This window comes from Tursiops truncatus, chromosome 6 (genome assembly GCF_011762595.2).
Source record: "Tursiops truncatus isolate mTurTru1 chromosome 6, mTurTru1.mat.Y, whole genome shotgun sequence".
Taxonomy (NCBI): domain Eukaryota; kingdom Metazoa; phylum Chordata; class Mammalia; order Artiodactyla; family Delphinidae; genus Tursiops; species Tursiops truncatus.
In genome coordinates this window covers 95,321,141-95,343,350 of record NC_047039.1, presented here as the reverse complement: position 1 = coordinate 95,343,350, position 22,210 = coordinate 95,321,141, and the positions used below count along the sequence as shown (strand labels likewise).

The 22,210-nt window shown below is 52.6% G+C and overlaps 1 protein-coding gene across 10 annotated transcripts in view; it reads right to left on the bottom strand.

The window, feature by feature from the left end:
• RGS3 (regulator of G protein signaling 3) overlaps window positions 1-22,210 on the bottom strand; it is a 162,178-nt gene that overhangs the window by 66,174 nt on the left and 73,794 nt on the right. For all 10 annotated transcript variants that reach the window (XM_073806449.1, XM_073806445.1, XM_073806450.1 and 7 more), the window contains 4 exons: window positions 17,470-17,666; window positions 14,756-14,839; window positions 9,359-9,470; window positions 3,172-3,215 (listed from right to left, as the gene is read on the bottom strand). In XM_073806449.1, the coding sequence (XP_073662550.1) occupies window positions 3,172-3,215; window positions 9,359-9,470; window positions 14,756-14,839; window positions 17,470-17,666 (437 nt within the window). The remainder of the gene's footprint in view (window positions 1-3,171; window positions 3,216-9,358; window positions 9,471-14,755; window positions 14,840-17,469; window positions 17,667-22,210) is intronic.

The following is a 22,210-nucleotide window of genomic DNA, read 5'->3' as shown; positions in this document are numbered from 1 at the left end:
CGTGGTTAGCTAAGCACAGAGCCCGCCAGACGCGACAGCACTGGGCCCAGACCTCTGCATTCAAACATGAGCATCCCCAAATCCAACTAGAAACATGGCTCCCCTTGCCTTCTTTAAAACCCCCATCTTGCCTCAACCTCCTTGTTCCTGAATTAATATTATCCTTGTAAAAACTAAAACCTCGGGGCTTCCCTGGTGGCGCAGTGGTTGAGAGTCCGCCTGCCGATGCAGGGGACACGGGTTCGTGCCCCGGTCTGGGAAGATCCCACGTGCCGCGGAGCGGCTGGGCCCGTGAGCCATGGCCGCTGAGCCTGCGCATCCGGAGCTTGTGCTCCGCAACGGGAGAGGCCACAACAGTGAGAGGCCCGAGTACCGAAAAAACAAACGAACAAACAAAAACCTAAAACCTCTTCTACTACAATTTATGTTTGCTCACTTGCTGTGACAGATGTTCTCTCATTTTATTCAATTCTCTCAGTGACCCAATGACATAGGGAGGAAGGAAAAACACAGCTGTTACCGTTTTTCAGATGAGAAAACTAAGGCTCAGAGAGGTGAAGTCAGCAGCCCCAGGAGGTCTCAGGAGAGGAGGGATTCAAAGTCTGTCTTCCGCCTCCTCCAGAGCCTTGGATCTTGCCTCATTTGTTTAACAGTATACGTACATTACAAAAAATGTGAGATCTTCCTCTTAGCTTTTATTTTAAAGGATCAATAAATCATTGGTGATGTCTCTAATGGAGAGTAACTGAATATGAAAAGCTCTCCGCCTGTTAGGAAGCTGACAGAAATAATAGCTACCATTTATCGAGCACTAACCGTGTGGCAGGTTCTGCGCTAAGTGCCTTGGACACAGTATCTTACTGGATCTCATTTAATCATTACAACAACCTTACAAGGTAGGACTCCTCAGCCTTGTTTCAGAGATGAGTATGTGACTTGCTCAATCTTGGCAGGGCCAAGATTCCAATCTAGGTCTTCCTAACCCCAAAGAGCAAACTCTTAAATTAATGGAGCCAGGATCAAATTCCAAGTTAGCGGATGGTCCCTGACCTGTGTGGCCTTTGACCCGACACCCCTGGTACAGCCAGTTGTGGGCTGCATCTCTCCCATGGATTCGTAGGGGCTGAGGGACACCTGTCCAGGGAAATAGAGGCCCCAGGGCCAAGGACTGCTCAGAACAATCCCACCCACTTGATAACTAACCAGGACCTACTGCTGGGGAACAATCAGAGCTGCTGCCCCCCAGGCAGTTGGGGCTTTCCCAATGCAGAGTGGAAAACTGTCCCCAAATCCTGACTCTCTTGCCCTGCCCTGGTTCTTCTCTGGACACTACCTGCATGTTAGGCAATGAAGAGAAACCACTTGCTGGGAGTTCCAACTAAGACATGAGTCTGGGGTTCCCCATGAGTTCCAAAACCACTGTTGTCAAGCCTATTCCAGGCCACAGGGCAAGCAGGGATCTTGTCTTCCCTGTGATACAGACATGCCTCTCGTAAAGAGCAGCCCATTAAGAGAACAGAGGGGCTTCTAGCTGCCTGTGATCTTCAAACACCCAGCCCCTTGGGGTCAGATCACCTGACACTTTACTGAAATAAAAGGTCCCAGATCAATATCCCTTCATCAATCTTTGGAGGGGTAGGAGGTCACAACTCCCTGGAAACCAAGGAGCAGAAGTGCTTTTCTCTGGGAAAAATAACCCCAGCCTGGCAGGAAGCTGTCTTGGCATTAAAGAACCTGGAGTCTCATTTCAGGCCCCGCTGCAGAGAACTGGAATCCAGATGGGTGAGGCTGGGGAGGTAAATGCTCTGACTCTTCCCAGCCTGCCTCACAGCTTCTCCTAAGCTGCTCGCTCGGCTCCGGGGAAATGAACTCACGCCGCCCTGAAGGGTCTCCACCAGCTACTTCCTGTGCCCGGTGGGGATATGCTGACACAGGGGAGGACATCAATGCCTTCTTGGACCTCGAATGGCCATTCTAGGCTGCCAGGGTCCCCGGCTCAGCTCCAACAAGGTCCACTGTCCTTTGGATTCCCTGCTGTCCCCTGAAGCTAACTTCTCATCAACTGTCTTGTCCTCAGGGGTCTGTGTTCACCCAAGGGACTCACCTGAAGCCCTGCACCTCCTATCTTAGCCAGGAACTGAAGGAATGATTTTCCAATCACAAACAACATGCAAATTCCTTCCCAAAATGGTGTACTCCTCTTGGCCAGCCAGTGTAGACCAGGCCTCACCCATAACGTGTGGCCAGTGTAGATTCTCCCACGGAATAGGCAGTTTCCCAGGACTGTTACTGAGTAAGACAGACGAGCAGAAGCAGAGGGAAGGAATGGGTCTAATAAACCCTGCCTGGAACTGGTAGCAGACTCATATGAGCAGAGGTACAAGGCTGGGATTAGAAAATTTGCTGAAAATTGAAAAAATTTGTATGGATCAGTGGCTCTCAACTTTTTCATCACCAAGGCCCTCTTTGATTAAACCCCTGGTAATGATATTTTATCTCCCGAACCACGTCAAGCAATCAGCTGTGTGCCCCCATTTTGCTCAGCAAAGGCACACTGTCTAGCTGAGCTTCTCATCAGACTGAGGTAACCAGTCTTAAGGAACTAAGGAACATCAATCACACTGAGTGGGCGTCACTCCAGCCCAAAACACAGACGCTAGATGGTTTCTTTCACCTGTATCATCTGGCCCAGGTAAAGGTACAGTTACCTTCAGGCCTTTTGAAACATTGACAAGACCCTGCAGGAGGGGACATAGGTGGTACCTTCTAGAAAGAGAGGAGGAAAGAGGTGGGCACAAGAATCAGGGCGCTCTATAGAGGAAGGACTACCAAGTGAATAGGGTGTTGCCTGGCTCTCAGGCCACACCCTCACTGTGACCCCCTGCAGGGGCTGGAGACCAGGAAGTCCTAAGCAGGAGACCACAGTGTCCTTCTGTCCCCTCTAAGCGCCTTCATGTCCACTGCTCTTCTACACAGAGGTAAGAGACACAGGGGCAGGGGTTGCTGTTCCCATTCCACAGAGCAGGACACTGCCACTCTGGACCTGCCCGGAACCCCTGCAGGAGTTGGTGTGGAGGCAGCATCAGAACCTGCACTAGAACCCGGCCCAACATCTTCCTTCAAGCACCAGGACACAGATCTCTCTCTTCAGATTCAGGGGGAAGGACTCACCTCTGCTAGATACAGCACACAGAATTTCAGGTCTTTTGAAGAACCTTTGAGGGAACAAAAAGTAAGACTTGCTTTAGAACTGGTTACAGAGTCTCAACTGTTTGCTTAAGCACAGCCAGCTGTCTCACCCAGAGGGCTGTGTGTGGTACTTCCTGTAAAAAGAAGAAGAAAGGGGCAGGGAAATCTCTGGAGGAAAGCCCACTTAATATCTAATTAGGTTGAGATACAGATGTAAGGCCTTTGCCTGCAGGTCAGCCTGACCCAAGGAATACTGAGCTCTCACCCTATGAGAGGTAGCCAGGAGCACCCTCTGGGCATCAAGCAGTGGGGTACAGGGAGCTGTCATCCATCCCAGGAGGCCTCTTCCTTTCCATGTCCCCTGCAATGAGGGACACGGAGGCAGCACACACTTGGGTTTTCTTTTAAACACTCCAACTGCCTTTGCCATTTTGAAATTCAACAAGGAGCCACCCAGGAATGCATGGGCTATGCAGGGGGATCCCCAATCACGGGCTGGGTGGAGCCCGGAGATGGCTTCCCAGCCCAGGCCCAACCCCTCAGTGTGTTTTCCTAAAGCCTTCTCACCCCTGGTCTAGAATCCCAAACTCAAACACTCACCAAACCCTCTCCACCTGGGAGGCAGCTGGGAGGGCCTGTTGGCCACTCCCCGCTCCTCCAGCAGAGAAGCTGAGGCGGGATACCTACCCTAAGGCGGAAGATGATTTGGTCAGCCTGCTGCAGAAACACAAGAGCCAAGAGATGACCCACAGCTGTCAGGGAAGGCTTCCTGACAAAAGGGGGACTCTTCTGAGCTTGAACTCAAGGTGGGAAGAGAGGGCACTCTGGGAGGTGGGAACAGCATGGGCAAAGGCATGGAGATGCAGAAGCACAAGTTGTGCTCAAGGGATGGCGACTGTGAGGTAGCCCCGCCTCCTCCTCCAGGTGGCCTTCCCTGACTGCTGCAGGCTGCTCCTCGGAACCTGGCAGCACTCCCCGTGCGCCACTCATCTGAGCACAGGCCAGGGCTGGTTAGGAACTTCCTGTATTTCAAGCATTCGACCTCACCAGGCAGGTCATCCTTTTTGAGGGAAGCAATCATACAGCACATATAACGGCAAACACTTAAACTGCCATAGGGGTTTAGAGTACCCAGTGCTGTGTGCCAACCACAGCGCCAAATGTTTCATGTGCATAAACTCGACACTCACAACAACCCCTATGAGGCAGGGGTTATTATCATCCATGATTCATGTGAGAAAACTGAGGCACAGGGGGTGAGTAACATGCCTCAGGTAGAAGGGGGAAGAACCCAGATTTACACCCGGGAAGCCTGGTCCCAGAACTCACGCTCCGAACCACTACACACCTGCCTCTCAAATGCCCACCACGTAGGCCCTACCCAGGCACCTGTCCCCTCAAGGAAACAGGACTAGTGCTGGGCTCAACGCAGAACCCTCAACATACACCTGAATCAAAGAAATTGTCAAAATGCCTTACAAAGTAGAGGCGGCAAGGGAAAAACAGAGACGGTGGGTCAAGCCTATTCCTAAGAAAAGTAGTGAGTGAGGTCCTCACGTGGGTGGAGGCCAGGCCCCCTCGGAGCAAGCATATGGGCAGTTTCCTGGGCAAATGTATCCCTAAGGCCAGGGATGTCAGCCAGAGCTAGATGAAAATAGCTCATAAGTAAATGGGGGTTTGCTTTGGAATTAGAATAAATCCTTCTGCTTCTCCCCACCTAGAGATGGGTTGGGGGGCAGGGGGCAGCCCTGCCTAAGAAGTCCATCGTGTTTAAGAACCCTCTAATTTCAAAGCTTCTGCCAGTTCCTTGCATTGCTGAGGGTGGAGACAAGGGGAGGTGGCTTCTTTTGTTTAAGAAAACACACTGGGACGTTTCCTTGACTTTCCAGAAGCGGACTTTAGTGCCAAGGGAGAAACAAAAAGATCTGTGTAAGAAAATAACAGAATTTTGGGTTTTAGAAGCTGCCAGTGAGAGAAGAGGTTCTAGAAGGGAGTGGAAAGCCAGGCAGATGGGAGCCTCAGGGAGACAGGAGGCCAAGGTTGGGGGATGCAGCCTAGGACATATTCCCAGTGACGAGGGATCGCTGACGGATCGCCTTGAAACTTTTCTGTGCCGTGACACCCCACCATCGCACCCCTGCGTTACTGCACACCTTCACTGAAATCTGCTCCCCGTCATGGCCTTGTGCTGGCAGCACTATGGGAGGAGGACAGAATGGGGGCAGCGCTCAGCATGGCTCAGAGCCTCATAAAGAAGGACAGCAAGGCTCAGGAGCCAAGGGTGCCTGTAAGGAGCGGCAGCTGCAGAAAAGGAGGCTGCAGCGTGGCTGACCCAGGAGAGAAACCTCAGCTCCGCCGGAAATCCTTCCAAAACACTGGACTGGGCTCTGGACTTTCCAGAGCGTGGAAACGGGGGCAGGTGTAAAGGAAAAGGGACAGTGAGGCAGCACACATTCGGGCTTTCCATCCAACACTCCAACCACTTTCACCATTTTGAAATTTAACAAGGAGCCATTTGGTTCCTGCGTGAACCCTCTTTCCCATCAAGGAATGTGGGCCATGGACCATGGGCTATGCAAGGGTGATCCCCAGTCATGGGCTGGGGGGAGCCCAGAGGTGGCTTCCCGGCCCAAGTCTGGCCCCTCTGCCATTTTCCCAGAGCCCTCTCAGGCCTGGTCTGAGATCCCCAAATCAACCAGTTACCAAGTCCTCCCCACCTGTGAGACAGGCCAGGAGGGCTGTTGTCCCCGTTTTCCAGATGCAGAAACTGAGGCCCAGGGAAGGAAAACAACTTGCAGAAGGCATGCAGTGGGCAAGTGACAGAGCTGAGACTTGAACCCAGGACTGCCTGCCTCCAAAGCCTGTGCTCTGACCACTATGTCACACTTCTGTCCCTCTCCCGGTTTACTCATCTGTCATTTCACCTGGCCATGCGCTCCGGAGGTGGGAATGTATGTGCGTCTCTTCCTCTGCTCTCACCCTGGCGGCCAGCACTGAGGTGGGCTCTGAGGAGGTGCTCAGAATATGTCAACCGACTAAATTTAACTCCAAGTGTACCAGCAGCCTGGACCTAAGCAGCTGAGTTTCCAAGATGGGGCGCCTGGGCTCCTCAGGGTGGATGGTGAACCCAAGAATCAGCTGGACATTTCCAGGCCATCCTGAGAGACCACAGCAGGTCAGGAAGACACACTGTGGGTGGGATACTGGCCACCCGGGAGGCAGAAACACAAAGAACAGCAAAGCCAGTGGGCGGCAGAGGCAGGAAGAGACCACAATGGGCCCCGGCTGACCGGAGATGTCCCAGTTGTTAGCGCCAGCTCTCCGCCTGTTCCCATTACACTGCCATTCAGCCTTGCTGAAGCTCGGGGGAAGCTGGGCAGGAGGAGGGCGGGCAAGGTTTAAGTGGCCACCAGCCAGGAGCCCTCAGGGAGGAGTGCACCCCAGCCCCCAAGCTGAGGCCATGCTTCCCATCTCCCTTGGGTCCTACACTCATTCACCCAACAAACAGTCATTGGGCATCCACGATACTCTGTGCCCATGCCCAGCCCTGGGAGTAGGCTTGGCCAGCAGAGCCAAGCACGCATCAGGCATGTCACACAAGGGAGTCCTTGGTCCCTGGGTGGGGCAGATCCTCCTCGGCCAGGGAACTGCCCTCGCCAGCCCCAGCCTGCAGGAAAGGCTGGGTGTGCTCCTTGTTCAACATCTTCTCTGCCTCAAACTGAACTTTCCGCACATGTTGATTTGAAAGAGACAAGAAACCTTAGGAGTCATGAGCAATGTTAATCAGAGACCATCCTGCCAAGAGGAGCTCCAGCTGAGGCCCCAAATGCATCTCTTAAAAGCCTCACTCAGGCCAGTGCTGCTGCAGCGAGTCTCTGGGGGTGCGGGGAGGCGGGCAGGAGTGCGGGCGCCAGGACTCAGGACACCGGGTCCTGCGGCTCCAACTCCGACAGCTGGAGAGGTGGCCACCGGACTTCTGCAAACCCTGGGACCCCCAAGGCTGCCTCAGGGAGCGGGGCAAGGGCTCCCCACAAGTGCCTGAAAAGACATCTAAGCATTGGAATGTGCACCTTGAGTGCTCAGTGTCTCTGAGCCATTGCCTTCGCTCCCAGCAGCTCCCTGGCTCCATGGAAAGCCACACTCGCTGTGTTTGCTGACTGACACTGCTGGAGAAAGGCAAGACAGTTCGCACCAGAACAACGGCCCGGCCAGCCAGGACAGGCGCGCGCGTGCGCACACACACACACACACCCCCTCACGTGCCAACCCAATAGGCTCCAAGGGCTGTGGTCATCTCTCCTGAGCAGTGCTGGTCTTGGCCACCCACAGTCTCCAGCCCCAGGAGGCCATGCCCGCACAGGCTGGCGCTCACATGCAACCTGGCACGCGGGCGGTTTCTCTGCCACGCCCCAAGGCCTCACGCCACCCACCCTGACCAGCCGCCACCCAGGGGAGGATGGTGCTTACCCTGCCTCTCACTTCAAGCCTTAGGTTGGGGCCTCCAGGAGGGGAAGCTCCAACCAATTCCCAGCGGGCTCCCTGCACCCGGGCTAGGGGTGGGGACCAGACAAATGAGCACTGTCCAGCTTCTCAGAGCAACCTCGGGGTCCATGTGGGCACGTCAGGTCTGGGAGGGAACACGCTGGACTGCCCAAACCTGGCTTCACAGTCAGAAAAACCACAGCCCAGAAAAGGGAGAAAGGAGCAGCTGAAGCCACACCACACGTCAGCAGCAAAGCCGGCCCAGGGCCTCACGCCCCCAGCTACTGCCCTCGGCTCTTCCTCTGCCCTGTGGCTCCCAACCCGCACCCAACGCTCAGCCAGTTTGAAAGCCCTCTTCCCCCTCCCTCCTTTCAGCAGGAGGCTGAGCTGCCCAGGGTCCTGGGCTTGCAGGCCCCAGACTTGTGTGATGAGCCTGACTTGTGTGATGGTTATAATCAATCAGCCTGTATTACCAAGCACAGCCCCCCACCAGCACCCCTCAAATATGACTGGGTCCTAGATAGTGGGAGCTGGGGGTGGGCAGGCGTGTGAGTGCATGTGTGTGCAGAGGGGTGGGAGGGACGGGAGAATGGGTGTGTAGGGGAAGCTGGGCGTGAGGGACAGAGAGAGGGGCAGGGCAGCAGGGAAGCCAAGGGCAGAGTCACTGTAGCTCTCGCCCACCCCGCTCCCGCAGGTAATGGGGGGCTCCTTGGAATGCCAGGATCTCAGCTGAACTTGCTCAGAGGGCTGTTCCTCCCCATGACCTTGGTCAGGCCCAGCCCACCCTGTAGGAGAGGCTGGCCCCAAGCAAGGTGACTTGCTTTTTCCCCTCAGTGGCTGCAGTGGGCAGTGGGCAGGAGAAAGCCAGAGGCAGAGAAGGAGAAGTTGTAAGCGACTTCCTGTGGGGTTGCGAGAATGGAGGTTCTCACACGCCCTGGGTTTCTAAGGAGGAAGAACAGCGGGGGCACCGAGCACGCAGGCCGGGTTTGCAAACAGGCAGGAAGTTTTCCTGGAGCAAAACCCGTCAAAACAGAATTCTTTCACTGGGTAATATTTTCCTCCCTGCCCCTGTCACCCATGCTCAAACAGGTCTGGTGTTGTTTTCATAATCTGGGAGAGGAAATTGAGCCCCTTTCAGCAGAGACCTCAGGCGCCAAACCAAACCACTCGACAGATACTCCCGCTGGTTTCCCATTCCCGAGTGGAGGGGAGGGCACCGTGGCAAGTGTGGGGTAGAGACTCACTTCACCCTCCCAGGTGCTCATGTCCCGGATGTGTTGCCTGGGCACACAGTGTGGGCCAGCCATTTTGCATAAACGACCTAATTTAATCTTCACAAAAACCTTCTGAGATACTATTGGTGTCCTCACTTACGCATGAGGAAACAGGCTCAGAGAGGTTGAGGAACTTGCCTGAGGTCACACAGGTAGTGAGGGGCAGAGCCAAGATTTGAACACAGGTCTGTCTGAAGCCAGCGCTTTTCCCACTCCACTCCCAAGCCTCCCTGAGACCTCACTGGAGCAGAAGCCTCCCAGCAAAGCTCAGGGTGTACAGGGGCCTGCCAGCCTAGACTGGAACGCCAGTGTCTGAGAACCAGACCTAGGGGCACACAGCCCATCCATGCTGCCCAGAGCAGGCCTCAGAGAGAGTGCAGAGGGAGCCCAGGGCATCTCGGGCATGCACTCACCTTCCTGCAGCTTCACGCTCTGGAGGTAGAGGGGGTTCCTCAGGACGTTGCAGCGGCCTGGCTCATCCTCCTTGGTGAAGAGCAGCAGGTCAGAGTAGGCAAACAGCGTCACCTGCACAGGGAGAGAGCAAACAGAGCTCGCTGTTCTGCTGTCCCAGAGGCCAGAAGCCACAGCCTCCCCTGGGAGTCCAGGTAACGCGTCTCCATCATCTCGGGCATAACCAGGAGCAGATGCTCAGCATGGCCTAAGCCAAGGGCCGAGACCTGACCTGCAGTCAAGGCTACCCTTTTGCTACTCCTCACAGTAGGAAAAAATAACAGAACAAAAATCAGCCCTCATCCTCATTCTCCATGCCTCCTGACGGCCTCTGCCAGCCTCTCAACAGCCCGACATCCCACAGGCCCACCTCTCTGACCAAACGCCTCTGGAATCTCCAGCCCAGTGCCCTTGGCTTGGAGCCACCCTTGAGCTGCAGGACGTGCCACATTTGCTTGCATTCTCCTCTAAATGTCCGGCTGAAAGAGCACTGGGCTTGGAGTCAGAAGTCGAGGCACCTGTCCCACTAAGTAGCCATGAAAACTTGGTTAAGTCTGCTGAATCCCTTCTGCCTCAGTTTTTTTTCATCTGTGCAAACGGGGGGGAACGTCCCTGCCCAGCTCCCTACAGGCTTCTTTCACAAGGTCTGTGTAGACAGTGAATTTGAAGCATCATGCAATGTGAGTATCCTTACCAAATTCCTTGTAGATAATTTTAACTGCGTTCATGCACAGTCAGTTCAAGAAAAAGCCAGTTACTTATGCTCCAACACAGACAAGCACAGAACTTTTATCTCTTTCATACACTAGCTGCTCCAAAAATAAAGGAGAAAGATATTTTTAGACATTATAGGTAAACCATCAGGCATGCTCAGCATATTTTTATGCTAAAAAAAAATCCACTTGATCCTCTAATGCCAGTAAAGATTACACTGGTCTTTGTTTTGTAAATCCTGCGGTGGCCTTTAGTCAAAAGCAATAAAAACCCTATTTCAGATTCTCCGAAGAAAACAAAATATTATTAATTTTGTGGAATTCCCTTGGAGGTGTCAAAATCTGACATTTCATCTCATCTGGGGTAAGAAGAGTCCGCTGGAAGGTTGGCATGCACCACGAAGGGCCACAGTGAGTGTGTGCTGGATTGTTGACGAAGTTTAAAAAGCCAACACGTTGACATTTAGCTGTCAGACTGTTGAAGATGACCTAACAACTCCACCTCTATGACTCTAGCCTATAGAAATACTTACAAGGACATAGAAATATGAACATGTAGGGATGTTCTCAGCATTACAAAATTTTGTAATTTTAAAAAAGAACATAAACACCCATTAAGAGAGGATGGATAAACTAAATTATGCTACCTTCATGTGGGAGAATTTTATGCAACTATTGAAAGAAGAAAGTAGAGCCATGTGGGCAGAAATGGAAATCTGTCCATCATAAATCAAAATAGTGCAAGGTCCAAAAAATAGCTAGCGTATAATCCAACTTCGTAAAACCAAACTGTAAACCTGTCTGTATTTATACATTTTTTAACGTCTAAAATACTCATCACAGTCTTCACTGTGGGGAATGGGACTTGACTTTATACGTTTCTGTTTAATTTGCATTAGTTTGCAATGAGAATCTGTTACTTTTATAATTTAAAAATACATAAATGTTTTTCAAAGGACTACGTGGCACACAGAGGTTTGAGGGAATCTGGGCCACAGAGACGGTAGGGGGCATTCTTGAGCAGGAGGCATTCAGGGGCTCTGGCTTATCTAACGGGGACCAAACACAAGGGCTCCTGAACCCTGGGCTGGAAGGCATCCTGGCAGTGACTCTCTCCAAACCCCTTCCCGTCACAGCCCTGACCCAACATAGTCCACAGAAGCCTCCATTTACTGAGCACTTACTTTCTGCTCAGTGGATCCTCACTTGTAACTAACATCATTGCCCTCATGTATAGGTGAGGACCCTACAGCACCGAGAGGTTAAGTGACCTGTCCAAGGCTACACAGCCAGAGACCATTGCCCAGGTCTGGATGACCGCAAAGCTCTCACAATATGGTGAGGTAGCAATGTGCCTACAGTTGTCCTGTCCCTGAATGTGAAAGAATCCAAGCAGGGACCAAAAAAGAGGCACAAAGGAGACAGAAACATGAAGTTAAGGGAAGGGAAGAAAATGATCTCAGAGTTCAGAAGGAGTTTAGGGGTTGGTTGTCTGAGGAGAAGACTTCAACGTCCAGTGAGTGGAAAGGAGAAAGCTCTACACTAGGCAAGCACAAGACAAACCCTCAGGGTCCCCTGACCCACTCAGTGGAAACCAGGAAGTGGTCTCTGGACCCACAGGGAAGCTGGCAGCGGAAGGGTCAGAGGAGATAGTCTGTCAGGAGCCTAAAAATTCAAAAAACAACGCAGGCCCAGAGAGGGCTGGATGGATGGCAAGTGGAGAAGAGGTACCAGCAAGGTGAGAAAAGACCCAGGTCGCTGCTCTGGCCCAGATTCCCAGAGCTGAGAATGTGGTCTAGACAGGAAGTGATTAAGGCCTGAACGAAGAATTTCCCCAAAAGCCGGGTCAGGGAAAGGACAGAGCTGCTGCACAGCGGGAGACAGGGCAGAGAGGCGAGGGTGCCAGAGGAGGGCAGGTGGGCCCCTCTCCCGTCTCACCAGCACCCTGCAGGCCTTGCTCCCCGCAGAGCCACAGCAGCCTGCAGTGCAGTGACGCCCATCTCCACAGCCCAGTTACCTTCTGCTTCCCACAGCAGGCCCTGGGGGCCGCCAGCTGTCTTCCCCACACTTGTTCCAAGGACACATTTGTTTTCCCAAAGGCTCAAGAGTCGAGGAATCGCTTGGTTAGGAAATCCTTGAGACTTGAAGCACCACTAATCCCACGTGGTCCTAACCAAGCTTCCTCGGAGGAATCTTGCCTGAGGGCAGGGTTTGCAGCAAAGGCCTTGGTGACCCAGCAAACGGTAAACTTAATGAGTCAGTGTGTAAAGTGAGGGCATGTCTCTCTTGTGCCCCATAGGACTCCTGGAACCTCCAGCACAGGGCCTGGCTCCATCGTAGATGCTCAGTAACCATTCTTTGAATGTAGAAATGAGTCTGTACCAAAACGCTGATTTGATCTCAGGGCACGTTAATCAAGTTGGTGACTTCCGGGAGGGCGTGTGATGAGGGCAGTTCACGGTGTGGGATTGGATCAGCTCACGGAGCATGCCCAGAGAAGAGAAGGGACACCAAGCCAAGGGGGAACATTCCATGAACAAAGATTTCTGTCGAGCAACTTTCTACAATTTAGGGCTCTCTGGTAATAGAACCACTGCCGGGAGGGCTCCCTCAGCAGACTCAAGAAGAGGCTGGATGGAGAACAATCAGCTGGAAAGTTACAGGGAAGCAATTAGAATGGACGGCTCCTGAGGGCCCAGCCACGATGCGATTCTCTGAACTTCGCCAAACCCCTCTTGAATTGGTTTATATTTTTGGCCTGAATAACACGACAGGCTACTAACAGCCACATATTTGCTTCCTATCATATTTCAAGAAAAAGAAATGTATTATTTTTCCTTGTGTTCAAATCATTTCTTTCAACCGTCAAAAGGGGTCTCTTAGTTCTAGGGCTCCAAAGGCCCACTAGGCAAAGAGCTTTTGGACAGATTTTAACTATCATCAGGCCCTGGCTTCAGCTTATGTTTGTTAGTTTGTTTTTAAACAAACACACCAGAGCCAGCATGGGATCCTGGAAAGAACTGCTGAGCCAGAGAGATCCCAAGTGCTAATCATGGCTCCATCTCTTAGGAGTCTTGAGACCCTCAGGTCCTAGTAAATCTCACTCGAGCCTCAGTTTCCTCATCTACTGAGTAGGGGCAAACGTGCCTCTCCTCGGGAAGCTGTGCGAGTTAACTGGGATCAAGAATGGAAAACTTGCACAGTGAGGATAAATAAGAAGTGCTCAAGGTTTGCAGGTTTAATGGTGAGTGAGTAGGGGAAGAAAAGAGCACCTTGAGACATATGAATGTACCCCACAGTGGCTGCCATTCCTAACCGCCTCCTTCTGAGTCTTGTGGGTTTATAGCCACACACCTCAGTTTCTGACCTTTGGCTACCTGACTGAGCTCCACCACACACTTATTCACCAAGCATAGCTCCAAAGGACTTCTCATTCCTAAAACCCAAATCCTCCGCAACAGATGAAGTTTTACTCCCACAGAGGCAATTCAGAAGTTATGCCAAGGTTCTTAAGAAAGTTCCCGAAGAGGAGGTCCAGAAATGTGGTAAGCAATGCCAGTGTGGTAGAAATAATCCTGCAGTCTCCCCAGGGAGCGCCCCTGAAAGACAACGCTCATTTGGAAAATATGAGTTCTGGTCTGCTTGTTCCACAAACAAAACAAAAGCAGCCTGCTTTAGTCACGACTACACAAAATGTCCCGGAATGCTGAGGCTGAAAGGGCCCTTAGAGATCAGCTGACCTCAGACCCTGCCCTTGCTGCCTCAAACACACACACACCCCACTGTTCCGATGGGAAGACTGAGGAAGAAGGAAGAAGTTGTAAGTGAACCAGCCGCGGAGCAAGAGCTGGCTACATGCCTTCTGCCTCCAAGTTTCCTGATCTTTCCACCACCCCAAGCTGTCACTCAACCCAGCCAAGCCACACTGCCAGCTCTGAATCAGGGCCTGATTGGAGGCAAGCCCCCTACCCTCTCCTCAAGGCTCCCAGGTAGCCCAGTCAGACCCCAGAGCTCCAACTTCTGTTCCCAAGTAGATTTAAACTCATGAGACTGAGCCGGAACCTGGCCAGCTCTGGGGATGGTGTGGGCGAGTGAAATCCCCCCAGTTAGAGATAAGCCGGGGCCAGCTCCCAGGAAAAGCAGCATGACCTACACACCCAGGTCTCTGTTGGCAGAGCTAGAGCCCAAAGAGAGATCACAGACTTATCCCTCAGAAGAAGATTTTGGATTTGGGTTAATATACACCCAAAAACCCAGGTAACGGGTGCTCTTCTAAAATTCTCTTTGGCTAACAGCTTTATCTTCTCACCCACAAAGTCATTCATCACAGCTGGGGTGAAATGCCATCTCTCCTGCTCCTTAGAGGAAGATGGGAGAAACAGTGGAACGTCATTAGGTGTTGGGAAAGCTCTGTAACCATCAAAGATGCACTCTATGGCTTTGAGAGGTGGCAAGTTCCCTATCACTGGGAATATACCAACAAAAGCTGGGTAGCCATTTGGTAAAGAGGGCATGGAGGCCTTTTCCGGTCTTTTCTACCCCAATTGTACAATTCTGAGACCATCAGGAAGAGAGGAAAGTTAGGGGCCTGGAGGATGGCCGATGAAGCCCACCAGAAACCCCACCCAGGAAATGTGAGTGTCTTACCTCGGCAGCCTTGTTTCTCCCCTCATACAGCAGCAGCTCCTCCGACAACAGGAGGGTCCGGGCAGGGTTACAGAGATCTAAAGGCTGAAAACAAAGAGGACAGTTCAAAGAAGCCTGGTGGCAATGGGGGGGAGAGGGAGGGGGAGGGGAGGGGGAGGGGATGGGGAGGGGAAGGGAGGGGAGGGGGAGGTGAAGGGAAGGGGAGGGGAGGGAAGGGGAGGGGAGGGAGGGGAGGGGGAGGGGGAGGGAAGGGATTGGAGGGGGAGGGGAGGGAGGGGAGGGGAAGGGGAGGGGGAGGCAGCCTGCCAAAGCCAGCCACAGAAGACTGAAGACCGCTAGCCCTGCCCCAACACCCCAAGAGCCCACACACCCCCTCATACACAGACAGAAACAGAAAGACAGAGACGCTCATCCTGGGCGGAACTGCTGCTGCTACCTTCCCCACCCGCCCTCACACAACAGCTGCAGGAGTCCAACCACATGGTCGGCCTTTGCCATCCTCCCCGCCCCCGACCCTACCACCCGAGCCCGCCCCAGCTCCCCCACTGCACCGAGCTCCTGGGCGCTCCCGGCCCCCACATTCCCCCATCTGTCCTGTTCATGCTGTCAGGCCCAGGCTCTCAGGACGCCTCTGGCAGTATCCTGAGAGCCTCATGCCGGATTTGGTCACCTGAGTCCCTTCAAGGCCAGGCCAGTCCCTGCTCTACATTCATAACACACTTGAGTTAACTGAGTCCTTCTCAGCTGTCAGTTCCCAGGGACCAAGTCAGCCAAACCTCTCACCCCAGCACATGACCCTGCCCCATACCCACGGTGGAGCCCTGCCCCCGCACAGCCTGAAGCAACCTCCCTCAGCCCTGGACTACCCAGCAGGGCTTATCCTCGTGAATGCACATTTAAAACATGGCTTCTGGGCACCTGACACCAAGCAAGGTGCTGGAAGAACGATAACGAAACAAAGGTCAACCACTCACAACAACCAAGATGGATCTTACAAGTAACGTGAGGCAAAAGAAGCAAGGCCCAAAGAAGATATGAGATATGGTTTCATTAAGCAATATTCAAAAAGAAGTCATTTAGGAAAGCACATATAGGTGGTAAAGCTAAAGAAAAGCTAGGAAATGATTATCATAAAGTCATGCTAGTGGGTATGTCTCGGGGGGAGGGGGCATCGTAATCAGGAGGAGAGATACACAGCCTCTGGAGTGGTGGCAATGGTCTAGTCCTTTCTCTTAGTCGATATCCGCTTTATAATTACCCGTTAAACTCTGCATTTAAGTGTTATGCCATTTTTGGTTTATATATTTTACAACTCAAAAGTTTTTTATAACTTTTAAAAACTAATTTTTAATTTTTTTTGTAAAAATTTAAAAATAAAAAATAAGTTCCGTGGATTCCAAGACCTTTGTGGTTACATCCCGAGAAAGAGAAGAGACCAAGAGAAAGGCAAAGGGCAGACCCACAGAGTTGTCTGGGGAGAGGCGCATCACCTGCCAGAGTTGCGTTGTGAGCGTCCTATAAACGTATGAGTTCTAAGATCCACTGGCCAGTGACAGGCCTGGAATGGGTCGCCAGGGAGACCAGAGAAGGCAGGCATGGTCAGAAATGAAGCTCTTGGGGCCATGTCCCCTCTAGGTTGCTGATGAGAGGATAAACTAAGAGTGTCTCTGGAAAGCAATTTGTCAAAATACGCATCAAGAGCCTTTAAGATGTTTATGACCCATAGCCCAGTCATTTTGCTTCTTGGAATCTCCCCCAAGGAAAATAATCTGAGAGGCAATTCACGCATGAGGATCTTCATCACAGAGTTATTTACAATAGCAAAAGAGTAGACATAACACAAGTGTCTGAACAGAATAGAGAACTGCTTAAATAAATATGGTACATCCACATAGTAGTGTCCAATCGCTACAAGACACAGTCTCAAAGAGTATTTAATGATGTAGGAAATGTTCATGCTGCAATTCTTGTTTAAAAAAGGCAACAGGATATAAAATGTACAATAAGATCTGTCTGGGTTTTTTCTAAAATATGTATATGCACAGGAAAGATATCTAAATGCTCACATTGGTTATATCTGGGTGATAGAATAAATAAAGGTTTGGAAATGGGGAGGAAGAGAAGGAAAAAGAGAGAAAAGCAGGGGAAGGGAGATCTAAATAATCTCAGGCCACCAGCTAGTACTGGCCAGACATGTTTGCTAAGATGTCTGATGGCCAGACAAGATGCCAGACCTCGAGGCTCTCTCCCTTGGTCATCTCCAAACAACAAAGCACTGGAGGAGCCAGGAAGCAGAACCCTCAGCACACAGGCCCTGTGACAATACAACCAGCAGCTGTAGCGTGTCTGCAATGGCCCCAGAGAAAGGGGAGGGAAGGGGGAGGGGGAAGGGGAGGGGAGTGGGAGGGGAGGGGGAGGGGAGGGGAGGGGGAGGGGAGGGGAGGGGAGGGGAGGGGAGGGGGAGGGGAGGGGAGGGGGGAGGGGGGACCCGCTTGTCGCCGAGCTTCCCTGCTCCCACTCTCCTGTTCCTCCTCCTGGAAACCTCTGCTCCCTCAGTATAACCCCCGGAATCCTGAGCCCCTAAAGCTATTTGTCTTTCCCAAAAGGGGGTCCTCAGACCTGGAACGAGGTACCATCTCTGAGTCCCGGGGTGAAGGACCCTATTCTTTCTCACCTCCTCCAGAGGGAGCCCTTGGGGTCGGTCATCAGCTCACCTGAACAAAGATGGGGAACACCAGGACCTTGGGGGCCAGGGTGACGTAGGTGCCATAGCTTGAGTGTGGGGCATGCGGCCTCATGACTGGGCAATTCTGGTAGTTCCCATGGCCCTTCATGGTCTGCACCGTCTTCATCAGCCGACACTTCTTCCCCAGGCCCGTGTAAGACTTCCCTTTGCTGGGACTCCCTGATTCTGTGGAACAGAGATGGGGGACCGTGAGGCATTTCTACGCCCCCTGCAGAGGCAGGCCTCTGCCGAAACAGGGAACATGGTCTCAGTCCATTAACAGCCATTAACAACAGCGGCTACCATGCGCCGGGCCCTGAGCAAGGTGCTGAGAGGACAGGGAGGCCTCAGAAGGAATCTCCTCACACTCTGTGAGAGATACTACCGTGTAAACCCACAACTCCAGGGCAAGGACAGGTTCAGGTCACCAGGACCTGAACCAGACCTATCGGTTTGGCCTCGTACATTTAAAAATCAGAAAATCTCTCAGATTCGAAAAATCAGAAGATCTGACCTCACCGGGCCCACAGTCCCACGTCAAACAAGCAATCAGATGGAGCGTCCTGGGTGGCAGAGCACGTGTGGTCCCCCTTGTCCCCATCCCCACTGCTCCCTGCGCACACCCAACACTGCTGGCCCGTTTCATTGCCTCCCAGGTCCCTTGAACAAAGGGACTGGAGGTCATGTCTCTGCAGTGATAGCAGAGACAGTGGGCTTTCTCAGGATGTATGGGTGTCTGCCTTCTCCTAGCCAAGGGAGCTGGAGCGGCCTGGCTCACTGAGTCAGTCCGGAATAGGGAGTGGCACCTGCCACTCCAGTTCCCGGGGAAGAGCACCCGTTCTGAGCCAGAGGGCTGCACCCAAATCCCACTCCTCTGCTCCCCAGCTTGGTGACCACCAGAAACTCACTTCGCCCCTCAGAGTCTTGGTTTCCTCACTGCAATTATAGTACCAAGCTCATGGGGTTGCTGTGAGGATTAAATGAGACACTCCAAGTAAAGCCCCTAGAATAATGCCTGGGACCTGGTAAGTGCGCGGTAAAAGTGAGCTGCTAACTTATTGTGGTTTTGTTGTTGTGATTTCTCCACTTGGGAAAGCGAGTTAATCAGATACTCCAGGGACTCTGGGAATCCTAGGCTTCATCGCAGCCAGGAGGTATTCCCCGGCTTGGCTATCAACTCACAAATTATTCTCATCAGAAAAGGGGGAGAGAGAGAGAGAGAAGAGAGAGAGAGAGAGAGAGAGAGAGAGAGAATGAATCACCCCCAGGAAAGAGAGCAGAGAGCTGCAGGGAGTCCCTCTATAAGGTGCCACAGCAGGACACACACCCTCATACTGAACAAGGGGTGGCATACAGATCTTTATCATGTCTCATCCAATGGGCAGAAGAGCAAAACACAGAGTAGCTAAAAAGTCAGGAATTCTTGGACACAAGCAGGTAGGAGATAAACTCCAGGGCATTCAGACTCTGCACACACCTGGGCCCCCTCCGAGGGTCCCTGCTGTCAGGTGGGCAACTGATCAGCCCTCCCTGACCTGAATGTGCAGTCCACGGGGGCCCAGGTCTCCTTCTGCCACCCCCAGTCCTGGCAGCCTGGGGGTGAACAGGTGGCCTGACCCCAACTACATCTCGGGGAAGCTCCCCACCAACGCGTGGTCCACAGCCTCAGGGGAAAAACTCAGCTCGGAAGGTTTCACACTTTCCTCCTCTACCCACCCCATGCCCCTTCTCACCGAGCAGGGTAAGAAAAACAAGTCAACCCACACACACAAGTGACCACTGATCACAGCAGTATCCTGGGGCAGCACTCGAACCATAATAACCTAAACCACTTCCTGCTTCTTCAGGGAGTCACTTAGAGAAGAGTAAAAAAGAGCGTGCGCCCAGGACAGGGGCGGGGGGCAGATGCATGGAAGTACCTACCCAGCTCCTCGTCTGCTCTGGCCCCGGACGTCCGCCCCAGAGGGCTCTGTGCTGCCAGGCACTGGCCCCTTTGCTGAAAGAACCCATCCTGGCTCTCAAGCTCTGCACTGGATTTGAGTTGGACAAGACACCTGAACTTGAGCACTGGCCTCCTCTGAGACTGGCTGTGTAATAACCCTGACCAGGTTCCTTCCCCCTCTGAGCCAGAGTTTTCTCCACTGCAAAGCAGAGATAATACAGACTGCTGCCTTGCCTGCCCCAGGGCAGGTGAGGGCGCACACGAGAGACCCGATGGGAAAGGGTTTGGTGAATGGTACCAGGGTGTGAGGGCACAAGGATTATAAACCCAAGCCAACAAATAATCCACCCGTCAGGGCTGGCATTAGGACAGGGCTGCTGCGCCACAAGCTTTACCACGAACGGGGATCAAAGGGTCAGTCTGGAACTAGACAGTCTAATTTAACACAACCGAGCCTAGACCAGAGAAGGCAAAACCACACAGGACCGACAAGCAAGGCAAAGTAGACCAAACTTAACAAAGGGGGCTGTTTGCTAATGCCCAAATCTGGGCTTTTGCCCGCCCCCAGTCTGACCTTTAAAGGAATCCACTTCTTCCCTGCCCTAGCCCAGCTGCATAGGGCTGTCACAGAATCTTTGCCTTGGGCCTAGAGAGTCATGAATAAGCCACTTGACATACACCTTTGCCTTCAGGTGGGAAGCAGCCCCATTTTATAGACAAGGCAACTGAGGCCTGGAGTGACTGAGGGACTTGCCCAAGGTCATCTGGTCAGTAACTGGTACAAAGCGGAATCAACCCAACCTATGTGGCATGCCCTCGTGCCCCATCTCCACATACCCTGGATAGTGTGTAGCAAGTGGGCTTGATTTTCCAAAACTGATTTTTTGAAGTATTTTTTTTAAAAAACAGTCCAAGTTATAACCCAGCTACTGAGCTCTGCGAAGGCAAACTCCTTAACTTCCCACCTGCTACCGCTTACACCCTCTGGTCTAAACCCCCATATCACCCCTTAAACACCTGCTTCACTGACCAAACAGTAATTACTCGGCTTTGCTCCGGCTTCCGAGGTGAGCCTTGGCAGCCATCCGTCCCCCGGCCGTGGCGAATCTGAGGCTGGGCTGCTTTCACAGGGCAAGGGACAATGCCAAGGGCACCCGCAGCCCTGGAGAACACGCCGACGACAGGCGGGCAGGCACCACAGGCCCCAGAAGGGCACCAGACCCCATTCTATTCAGGTTGGCTCAACCCACCCACCCTCCTGCAAGGAGGCCGAGCAGCCCAGCCAGAGGAGGAGACAGAAGTCGTCACCCTGGCGACAGCTTTAGCCTCTGGAGAACCCTGAGTGCGTTTAAGGGAAGATCTGTACCCTGAATTCCACCCCTTCCTCTGAACCCACGGACCAGGAGCTAGGAATATTTGATCCCTGGTAAAGAGCAAAGATGTCCTTGGATACCAAAATAATTATCATCGTGAAGAATAGATGAAGTCAGGGCTCCTCTGGTGGCGCAGTGGTTAGGAATCCACCTGCCAGTGCAGGGGACACGGGTCCGTGCCCCGGTCCGGGAAGATCCCACATGCCGTGGAGCGGCTGGGCCCGTGAGCCATGGCCGCTGAGCCTGCGCGTCCGGAGCCGGTGCTCCGCAACGGGAGAGGCCACATCAGTGAGAGGCCCGCGCACCGCGATGAAGAGTGGCCCCTGCTCGCCGCAACTGGAGAAAGCCCTCGCAAAGAAACGAAGACCCAACACAGCCAAAAATAAATATTAAATAAATAAATAAATTTTAAAAAAAGAATGAATGAAGTCAGGTCAAGTTCTTAATATAATGCATTCAAAAGTTACCACTGTTATTAACAGCAGCATCATTTCCTCGCTTGTCCCTCTCCCACAGCCTGCGTGACTCTGCCCTTCTTGGTTTACTAAGTACTGTATTCTCAGAGGGGAACCAAAACGTGGACAGAGGGGAGGACACCAAGAGGCATCTCTCGGCCGAAAAGGAACCACACCAGCCTGCCTCAACCCACACATCTCTCCAGCTCCCTTCTCCCATGAGCAGTCTGCAAACCTTGGAGGCAACCAGAGTCACTCCCCTTCAGTCAGTCACTCCAATAAAATTCTGTTGAGTACCTGCTGTCTGTCAGACCCTGGGACCAGCATCAGACACACGGAGGTGAGCAGGCCTAGGCCCTGCCCTTAATGGGGTCACCATTTAGCAGTGACATCTCCACTCTAACCTGATGCGGCAACTAAAAGCTTTTTTAAAACTCAGTGTTGAATCTCCATCAGACTTTTCTCCGGAAGGAACACAGATTCATTTCCAACAGACCAAGCCCTAACACCCAAATGCCCCAGCCTGGAGAGAACAAAGATGGCTTCCATCTGCAACTCTGAGCCTGATGGGAGCCCTTTTCCCTCCAAAGGGCACCTGCTCTAAGCAAGCGTCGTCTTCATGCTACTGACAGAGGGGGACAGCAAGGAAGCAAGTCTGCAAGTGGTTGGGAAAAGGCCATTCACAAAGAAGGAGGTCAAAGAAGGAAGGGCTCAAGCATACCCAAGGTCAGCACCATGGACCACCAGGCAAGGTTGGTCTCAACCTTCCAGATACCACCTGGACTCCAGCCAGCTAGGCTCAGGCCAGCGCAGAGAGGGCCTAAAGGAATGCCCAGCCAACTCCAGCAGCAACACTGATACCTCAGGTTTCCTGGGAGAAGGAACTGGTTTTGAGCCCAGCTTCTCTCCCTGGCCCTTAAAAACTAAGGTCAGGATTTGAAGGACAAAGGAGAAAAATCC